This window comes from Gallinula chloropus (genome assembly GCF_964237585.1).
Source record: "Gallinula chloropus genome assembly, chromosome: 25".
NCBI classification, from domain to species: domain Eukaryota; kingdom Metazoa; phylum Chordata; class Aves; order Gruiformes; family Rallidae; genus Gallinula; species Gallinula chloropus.
In genome coordinates, this window is record NC_140110.1 from 4,421,123 (window position 1) to 4,431,727 (window position 10,605).

Genomic DNA, 10,605 nt, shown 5'->3' on the forward strand with positions numbered 1-10,605 from the left:
ACCCTCCCATTGAGTCACGAGGTTCAGAAAGAATCCCCTTGGTTTCTAAACTCCTGCTCAGAGAGGAGCCCAGGTGCGGCTGGATTCAGTCTCAGTCCCAGACTTGTTAAAGGGTTTATGTCTAAAGGATTATATGTACAATCAATCCTTTCTATTTCTTAGCCAAGATCACAAATGTTAGTGCACTTATTCCCAGCTCACTTACCCAGGATCTGTTGCGGATCTGTCGCAGCAAGGATTCTCTCGACCTCGAGGAGTCACCTTGAGAGGCGTCCCTTTCAAGGGGAGATCCTGACGTGCAGCCCGCTGTCGTCTCAGGAGAGCTCAAAGGGCTCTTGGACTGCTCACTATTTATGGAGTAAGATGATTGGCTCATAGTCATATTTACATACCACCCGTGTATGCCGGTGGACACTGACCAGTGTTTGGTGTGCACATGAGCATAGATAACCCTTGGCTATTGTGTTGTTACCTGTCTTCCTGAACTGTGAGACAGATGCAGGAATCACAATCAGCACCAATGGTTATCAATCAATCCATGTAAACAGGATAAACAGGAAAACATGGGGGCAATGAGGGAAGCATACTGTCACACTCCACCCCGTGACTATATTCAATTCATCTTACCCTCACAGAGTGGTGGTACAGTCACCTCTTGCCTCTGTGCCATAAATAGATTATTGGTAGTTTATGCACTTACAGATCCATGGCAAGTAGGTAGTGAAGTATTGCTATTTGTTATGTACTACTTTGTATGTTTTGGTTTGTGTTAGTTGTTTCATCAAACCTTTATATACAATATGATTTTAAGTAGCAGACATATCAGTTAGAGTTAGTAAAACTACAACGGGGTGAAGCATACAATTAAACAGTCCTGTTGCTGTTGGTGACCATCCAAGAAGAGTTTCACACCAACGATGTTCTTCATCCTTCTTCACTCTTTCCATGACATGGTGTATCTCTTCGGTATCATGATGAATGTTAATTAGAGTTTTGTGTCCATTGTTTCGGGCACATTCTAACAGTTGACACAGGTCATTGTGTTGTAGTAATTTCTTCACCAAAGTAAGATTCATTCCAATGGGGGTAGGCAATATATTGTGACTTAACATATAATTAGATTGCAATAACTGATAAGACGTTACAGGGGCTAAATAATTAAAGTCACATCCCATAATTTTAGTAAAGTTACAAACACAAATATTTGAGTGATTACTTGTGTCTACAGTAATGTTTCTATCATTCTAAAGTTGCAAAGAGTTCTCATACAAACACATCCTTTTCCAATATATACAAGTACAGTTTCAGGGGTTTCATCAGGATGTATTTCAAAATGACATACATTTTGTTCAGTGTCAAGACAAATGTCTTGAGCTTTGATGGTGTTACTCTCACATATAAATCCTTCTTGTTTCCATACAATACATGCACTGACATCAACAGTTTGCCATTTGTTTCCATTCCGTTGGGCCCATACTCTATGTTCCAATGGATAGAGTATGGCTCCATTACAATTTAATCCTAATGCAATGATTGGGTATATTGTGTATACGGAAGCATTGTGTATTGTTAAGACAAAAGCTGTGGCTTTATTGTTGATGGGGTCATAAGTAAAATTAACTAAGTACCACCAGGATTGAAATTCCCTTTCAAATATAGTTGCATTATCGCAAATTACCTTTTGAATTTCTGTGGGTAAGGTGCCCACTTCACCTTCTCTTATAATTGCTGCTACTGTAGATTGTATCCAGTTGAGCTTGGATACAACTAAGGGCTAGAGAGACATTATTTTGTGCATTCACAATAGCAACATGAACACAGCATTTCTATTTGTCATCCTGTGGAGTGCTGAAAGAGAAAACAGATTCGTTTCGGTGGGGAAAGTCCGAACGGGTTACCCCTTTCAAAAAGAAGGAAAAATCCATCGTGCACTAATCCTGTGTTTCCCACCACTGCTACCTGTAGCCTCCCAAGCACGTGGGCCACAAAGTTTAGTTAAAGTCATAGGCACAGTACCAATAGATGGTAGACCTACCATCACAGGTTGTCCTGGCTTTAGTGTTGCTGAGTGTCCTCCTTTCCCAGTAGATGCAGTATTAAACTCAGTTCTTAGAAAGAATGCTCGGCTTACAGGGCTTCCAGTAGGCCTGTAACGATTATTTAATTGATGGAGTATTTTAGAAAGTCGAGTATCCCATTGAGCCTCATGTGGCTTGAGGTTCCTTTTCAATAAGCCATTAGCTCTTTCTACCATCCCGTTTGATTGAGGGTAGTATGGGGTGTGGAATACCCATTTAATTCCTTCTTGTTTTGCCCAGTCTTGCACTTCCTTACATGAGAAATGCGAGCCATTGTCCCTTTGGATAACATCAGGAACAGGCAGATGCCAGAACCAAAGTGATAGTCCTAGCACTGTATTTCGTCCGTTGGCTTTCCGACACTTAGTTGCCATAAGTAAGCCAGAGACTACTTCTACTCCTGTAAGGATGTACTGATATCCTGCAGAGGATTTGAGTGGTCCAATATAATCAATTTGCCATGTAGACCATAAAGTTTTCCCTTCATTGGTATGTAGAGGTGGTGCTTTAGCAGGGTGATCTGCTTGCAATTTCAATCTACACTGAGGACATTCTGGAAGAATAGTTTCACAAGTTTTCCTGTTTATAGGCCAGCCTTTACCCTGTGCAGCAAAGTAAAGTGCTTCTTTACCTGTGTGGCCTAAGTTTTGATGTAACCATTCTCTTAATCGATATCACTCAGGATTTAAGCTGATTGTCCGAATTTTAGTTAGCTCATCTACTTTTTGATTCCATTTTGTGGCTGGTTGATTATTTTTAGCATGAGCTTTCACCCATCCCATCTTAAAGGGTTTTTTCCTGGCTATATCTAGTCATATTTGCCAGTCTTTGTTTCTCCATACTGGAGATCTGTTTACTTCCCAATTCAAGGTTTCCCATTGACAGAGCCACTGTGTGGCACAAGCCCAGACAGCGTAAGATTCTACATATATGATTTTTGCTCCATTTTGTGCTGCCAAAACAGCTGCTCTTGTCTCTCCTACTTGTGCACTGCCTTCACCTTCCTCTAGCACTTGTTTGCCAGTGGTAATATCCAATGCAACAGCCTTATATTGCCATTTACTGTTTACTCTTGTTGCTGAAGCATCTGTAAAACAAATATTTTCTGTTGGTGTATCCTCAGTGAGGGGAGGTGCATCCGGAATGGGGGAAAGTTTAAAAGGCTGTTGTAATGCTAAAGGGTCTGTATTTATGGGCATTTGAAATTTGGAAACCTCAGTGTGTCCTTCAGTTAACTGCATATTTTCTGCAACTCCTGTCAGATAAGCAGACCACTTTCTGATGGTGGGTTTTTGAGCAATTCCCTCTGGAGGAGCAGTTCCCTTTAAAATTGCTTCCAGCAAATTAAAAGGTCTGCTAGTTTTCACAGGTTGTCCCTGATGTGTTTTCTCAACTTGTTTAACTGCTGGGACTAAAGATAAGAGTCCTTTTTCCCATTCAGAGTATCTCTGCTCTGTTTCTTTAAATGCAGTTGAGCTGAACAATAAAGGTCTTTGTGGCGCCTCAGGGCCAGATTGGAACAGACCACAGTAAGTAGCATGTTCAGCAAAACCCCATTCGACTGTGATAGGGTCGCGTGGCTGTACTGGTCCCAGTGACTGATATGTTTTTAATTCTTCAGTTAAAGCCTTTTCTGCTTCTTCATGTTCTAATTTCCACTCCCAGGGTTTACCTTTCTGTAAGAGTGTGTATATAGAACAAGGGGAAATGGCATGAAGCTGTGCCAGGGCAGGGACAGATTGGATATTGGAAGAGGCTGCCCAGGGAGGGGGTTGAGTCACCATCCCTGGATGTGTTCAAAAAAAGGGTAGATGAGGTACTTAGGGATCTGGTTTATATTAGGATGGGAATGGTTGGACTTGATGATCTTCAAAGGTCTCTCCCAACCTTGTGATTCTGTGATTCTGTGATAGATGGGACGTTTTCCAAATCTCTGAAGCTCAAAGTATAAACCAGAGAGCTGAGCGGAGGTGGAAACCTGTTGAGAAAAGTGAAGTGCACACATCCAGCCAGCTTGCTTATAAGGTGTCCTTGCACATGGTCCTATCATCTGGAGAGGTGGAAACACCTGAGTGATGGGGAAGATGAAAGGGACAGGTTGGCAGTAATGCAGGTACAGGGGAAGGTATTTATTCTGCTATCATCTGTACCAATCCTAGAAATTCACATTCTGCCCTGGATGGAAAGCATGGCCATTCCAGTCATGTGCTAGTAAACTGTAGTCAACACGCAGTGTCAGGGTCACACAAGACTACAGCAGGAATGGGATGAACGTGGACACTGTGATTATAGCACAGCCAAACTGGAACAAAAGCAACCACAACTACAGAAGGAACAAAATAAAGACTGGTCATACAGTGAGTTACATGGTCAGTGATATGTAAAGGGTCACACAAGCCCTGGAGATACGTCATTAGGAATGGGATGAACGTGAAACCTTATTACAGCTGAGACAAAACAGAAACTGACAAAAACCTCTGACAACTAAAACTTACTAAATAGAGACTGGTCCTAATGTGAGTTACATGGACAGTGATATGCAGAAGACGATGAAAAGTCTGTTGCTGCTTAGAAACATCCAGTCATCAGTTTCCAAAGGGCATCCTTGAGCTCCTGATTCCTCATGCTGTAGATGAGGGGGTTCAATGCTGGTGGAAACACTGAGTAAAGAAATGACGCTACCAGGTCCAGAATTTGGGAGGAGATGGAGGGGGGCTTCAGGTAGGCAAAGAAGGCAGTGCTAAGGAACAAGGAGACCACGGCCAGGTGAGGGAGGCAGGTGGAAAAGGCTTTGTGCCGTCCCTGCTGCGAGGGGATCCTCAGCACAGCCCTGAAGATCTGCACATAGGACACCACAATGAACACAAAACACCCAAAACCTAAACAGATACCAAGCACAATGAGTCCAGTTTCCCTGAGGTAGGCATCTGAGCAGGAGAGCTTGAGGATCTGGGGGATTTCACAGAAGAACTGGTCAACAGCATTGCCATGGCAGAGGGGAAGGGAAAATGTGTTGACTGTGTGCAGAACAGCACTGAGAAACCCACTGCCCCAGGCAGCTGCTGCCATGTGGACACAAGCTCTGCTGCCCAGGAGGGTCCCGTAGTGCAGGGGGTGGCAGATGGCAACGTAGCGGTCATAGGCCATGACAGTGAGAAGAAAGTGCTCTGTGGAGATCAAAAATAGGAAGAAAAAGAGTTGAGCCACACATCCTGTGTAGGAAATGGCCCTGGTGTCCCACAAGGAATTGGCCATGGATTGGGGAAGGGTGGTGGAGATGTAGGCAAGGTCAGTAACAGCGAGGTTGAGGAGGAAGAAGTACATGGGGGTGTGGAGGTGGTGGTCACAGGCTATGGTGATGATGATGAGGCCATTGCCCAGGAGAGCAGCCAGGTAGATGCCCAGGAAGAGGCAGAAGTGCAGGAGCTGCAGCTCCCGTGTGTCTGCAAAGGGCAGGAGGAGGAACTGGCTGATGGAGCTGCTGCTGTTGGACATCTGCTGCTGTCAAGTGTGGAGACCTGTCCAAGGTGGAAAAATGTATTGAGAAGTTAGGGAACGATTCTTTGAGGGAAACAGTTTCCAATTCACATTGACTCCCTGTATTCAGGAAGACTTTTGTCAGGTCCCTTTTGGCAGGTCTGCTTTGTGCTGGCTTGAGTGTGCCACTGCTGGCAGGAGGGTTGGCTGTGGCTCTCAAGAACTCAGTCCTGCCTGGCAGCAGTCAGTAAATAGAAGGATGGTGTGATTTCAGTCTAAATCCTCTTTGGATAGCAATGAGCTTTTCAGCACTGTCACTCCAGTTTCACCCGAGGGCAGAGCAGAGCTTTGGAGCTTTGGTTTTCTCCTGACTGAGAGCTGAGGAATCCAGTCTCGCAGGGCAGAGCCCCAAAGCCCTCCTGCAGTCTCATCCTACCCAAGGAGGATCTCAGCTCCCCACTCCCAGCCAGGGACACACAGGGCTCAGTGCAGCTGCCCACATACAGGTGATGAGTGGCATTGCCACGGCCTCTGTGCCGAGATGTCTCCTGCATGGGGCTCCTCTCCTGGGCACAAGAGTCCCTGGGAGAGCGGTGCCATTGTGGGGGGCAGCTGCAGCCCAGCAGGAGCTGCCTGGAAAACCTCAGTCCTACAGATGGGGGTCCTGAAGTGAGGGTCAGCTCAGTGCCAGCCCCAATATTGGATTTGCCCAGAAGCCCAGGAAACGGTGGGAGAAAGGCAACAAGAACAGGAGAGGAAACGGCGAGGAATATTCCACAGGAGGCTAGAAGGACAGGCACTCGGAGGTTTCTTCTCTCTGGGACAAGGACCCTGCACCATATTTCCATTTGTCACACTTTACATCCACCGCTTCTTTCCACAGGGCGAATGCAGCCATGCCCAGGAGAAGACAGCTGTCCTGCCCTGTCCCTCTGATGGGGCAGAAGGACATCATTTCCAGGCAGCACTTTCAGGTCCTATAGAGAACCTGTCCTCCTGACAGACCCCACAACTGTCCCATGTCCCAGCTTTAGGAGATCCCTCCAGGAACAGAACCTGCATTGCCCTGCACCCACAGACATACCAGGGAGAGGCTGCAGAGATTTCTCCTCCAGTGAGCTCTCAGCATCCATCAGCTCTCAGCCTCACAGGTCTCCCCTTGGTGCCTACAGGCAGTGTCCCCAGCCCTGTGTGCTTGGCAGAGGAGCTGCTCCTGGGCAGAGCTGTCTCTCTGCAGCGCTGCCAGGTTGTCATGAGCTCCCCCCATCGCAGGAGCCTGGCTTAGCTCAGCAGGAGAAGACCAGTTCTTGTAGACTCCCTCCTGGTGCCTCAGGCCTCATGGGGATCGTTCTATGATCTCATCTCTGACATTCTCTGGATGTCCCTGCCCAGGGCCTGGGGTCAGCACTTGGCATTTCTGCTTCATCAGACCAAGCCAGGGTGTCCTCAGCATCAGAGCTGCCTGTGCTTTGCCTGGGTTTGTCCTCATGGCCTCCAGTTGTCTGCTCTAATGAGCCCCTGGGGAGGCTTTGTCAGGAATGGCTCCCAGTGGGGCCTGTTAGTGCTTCAAGGTACTTTGGGCATTACTCCTGTCTTGAACTTCTTGAGAGGTTTCTTCACTCTCCTCTTGGTATCTGAGGTCTGGGGATTCAGAAGAAAAGACACCATGGGGCCCATTAACATCCAGAAAGCCCTTACAAGCATGGCTCTAACTCATTTTCATTGAAGATCTCAAAACTCCTCCTACTACTTGGATTTTAGTTGTGTCCTTAGTGATACATGTTTCAAAGGAATTTCCCATGGAGGACCTTTCTCCAGTCACAGGTATTTTCTGTCATGGCTCAGCTGATAGGAGAAGTGTCAGCAGCATTCTGTGATGGATATGGGTCTACTAAGGAGATCTGGACAGGCAGGAAAAGCAGTCTCTTGAGATCCAACCCTGCATGGAGAACCTTGCTCTTCCCCAAGCCCAGCAGTTCCCTCCCTGCCCTCCTGGGACTCACAACACTTTTCCTGGCATCATCTGTGCTCACAGGCACAGACAGATTTCTCTGACAACAAACAGCAGTTCAACATGATCCAGTTTAATACCCATGAAATCTCTCTCCTCAGCTGCTGCTACGGCCAAGCAGCGTGTGCAGGGGGTCAGCTTCCAGAGGAGATTCTCTCCCAGAACAGTTTTATTCAGATACATAGGAAGGTCAGTTATTGTAGCAGTCTGGCGTAGCTGGGTGCTGGGAGAGGATGGGGGCTGCAGAGGTGGCTCCTGCAAGAAGCAGCTGGAAGTTCTCTGCAGGCCCTGCAGAGCAAACATTGGTTGATCCAAGGGCAGAGTCACTGCTGACCAAGGCCAAGCCCATCAGTGATGGTCACAGCGCCTCTGGGAATCACATTTAGGGAAACATAAACACAAGCAGCTGCCTTTTTCCAGCAGAGAAGGGAGTGAGAAGATGTAACGAGCTGTGCAGACACCAAGGCCGGGAAGAGGGGGGAGGATGCCCCCAATGTGCCAGAGTGAAAGATGCCCCTGCAGCCTGGGGAGAATCCCATGGTGGAGCGGGTGTCCCACCACAGCCCAGGGAAAAAGCCCAGACCCCACCTGCAGCCCGTGGAGAGGCCCCATGCTGTATGGAGCAGGGGGAGACAGACAGGAGATGCTGTGACCCACGTTGGAGCCAGCCCCTGCCAGCACTGGCAGCTCATGGAGAGAGACAGAGACACAGAGATGAGCGAGGGAGAGATTTGTGCCAGAGCAGTTTTGCTGGGGGGAGGCTGGTGACCCCGTGGAGGACTGGGACTGAGAGACACTGTGACTGGTGACTGCACCCATAGCAGTGACCCACGGTGGGGCAGCTCATGGACTCATGTTGGAGAAGGTCGTGAAGGACTCTCTGCCCTGGGTGGGACCCCACAGTGCAGCAGGGGAAGGGGCTGAGGAATGAATGACCCCCCCACCCTGGCCAAGAAGGAAACCAACTTGCAAGGGACTAACTGAAGCCCCCATCTCCCAGTCCCTGCCCCTCCCGAGCCACAATGGGGGGGAAGAAGGGAGCAAAATCCTGACTACACTGAAGTCTGCAAGAAGGGAGGGGTGGGGGGAAGGTGCTTTGAGATCTGGTCCTGTTGTTTTAAGATCTGGTCACGTTTCTCATTACCCAACTCTGGTGTCACTGGGTGTGCAGTGCAGTGTAAGAAACTGGAGAGTTTTCTGTCCTTCCCTCTGTTGGGTCTGTTTTGCCCAGGTCGTTCATTACAGGATGATCCCTCCCTGTCCTTATCTTGACTCCTAAGCCTCTTGATATCTATTTTCTCCCCGTCCAAATAAAAAGGGGAGGGATAGACCGACTTTGGTGGGTGTCTGGCCTCCAGCCAGGGCTAAACCACCACACCCACACCAGCCACATGCCTCTCTCAGCATCAAAGCTAATCCAGCACCAATGAAACCACAACGTCATGCACAAGTAAGGGGCACACTCCTGGCCTGTCCACCACTCAGGCAAAGGTGATCTCACAGCATCTACCACTGACATGTGCCCATTCCTGGCTTGTCAGGTATTTTGGTGCCACTGACATCACAAGGACATTCACAAGATATCTGTCAGTTCCTGGCCAATCATACATCCAGCTACCAGTAGCCTCAGAAGGACGTGTACTGTCCATAAGCCTGGTCCTAGACTCAGGCTAGAGACATTTCCTCAGAACCCACACAGCCTATTGGTCTTTTCCCAGCCTATCAACCATTCAGGGAGTAATGATACTCTCTACACAAGTTTTGGGCTTTGTCTGACCTATCAGCTACTTGGGAACCACTGACATCACAACACAGACCATCTGCCTTCTCTTGTCCTGTCAACTGTTCCTGAATCAGTGACCTCACAACAACCTCCACTGTCCACAGCCTGCTCCAGGTCTGTCAGTATGACCTCAGAAGCATGTATTCCCCTATTGGCCAAGGACACATTGTTGAGATTTCCAGTGACCTCCCAAGCATCTACCAAATCTATGAGGCTACTCTCCACATGCTTGATCCATTGCATACCTAAGTGTCCTGTTTTCAGCTAGGATGGAGTTTAATTTCTTTTCTTATAGTGGATAGAATGCTGTGTTTAGGAATTAGGATGAGAGCAGTGCTGAGAGCACCCTGTTGCCAAGCAATCAATGACTTTTCCAGTTGTTCATATTTCCCTACTAATGAGAAAGGATGGGATGCAGCCAGGACAGGTGACCCGAACTGGCCAAAGGGGGTATTCCATACCCATTCTGTCATGCTCAGCATAAAAGCAGGGGCTGGTGGGAGGAGGCAGCTCCAGGACGTGCAGTTTTGGGGACGGTCCAGTTTTCGGGATGGCTCTGGGCTGCACGGCTGTCACAGATGGGATAGATCAGAGGGATGCACTTCACTCTTAAGGGAGAGGCAATAAGATGTTTATGGGTATAAAACAAAAGGGTGTAATGGTGTTTGGTAATAAACGTGAGAGTAATTAAGATTCGATGGGAAGGTAATCTTGATTAGTTAGTGCACAGAGAACAGGGTCAGACGAATCTATCAGGGAGACCCTCCTGTTGAGTCACGAGGTTCAGAAAGAATCCCCTTGGTTTCTAAACTCCTGCTCAGAGAGGAGCCCAGGTGTGGCTGGATTCAGTCTCAGTCCCAGACTTGGTCAACGGTTTATATCTAAAGGATTCTATACACAATTAATCCTTTCTATTTCTTAGCCAAGATCACAAATGTTAGTGCACTTATTCCCAGCTCACTTACCCAGGATCTGTTGCGGATCTGTCGCAGCAAGGATTCTCTCGACCTCGAGGAGTCACCTTGAGAGGCGTCCCTTTCAAGGGGAGATCCTGAAGTGCAGCCCGCTGTTGTCTCAGGAGAGCTCAAAGGGCTCTTGGACTGCTCACTATTTATGGAGTAAGATGATTGGCTCATAGTCATATTTACATACCACCCGTGGACAGTGGACACTGACCAGTGCCCGGGTGGGCACATTAGCATAGATAACCCTTGGCTATTGTGTTGTTACCTGTCTTCCTGAACTCACTGTGAGAC

General features: G+C 47.8%; 1 protein-coding gene across 1 annotated transcript; it reads right to left on the reverse strand.

Annotated features, from left to right (window-relative positions):
- Positions 1-4,646: 4,646 nt before the first annotated feature.
- On the reverse strand, positions 4,647-5,573 carry LOC311200967 (olfactory receptor 14A16-like; the record flags this gene model as incomplete). Its single annotated transcript, XM_084275267.1, has 1 exon — positions 4,647-5,573. The coding sequence occupies one exon, from the start codon at positions 5,571-5,573 to the stop codon at positions 4,647-4,649; it is 927 nt and encodes a 308-aa protein (XP_084131393.1).
- Positions 5,574-10,605: the final 5,032 nt, after the last annotated feature.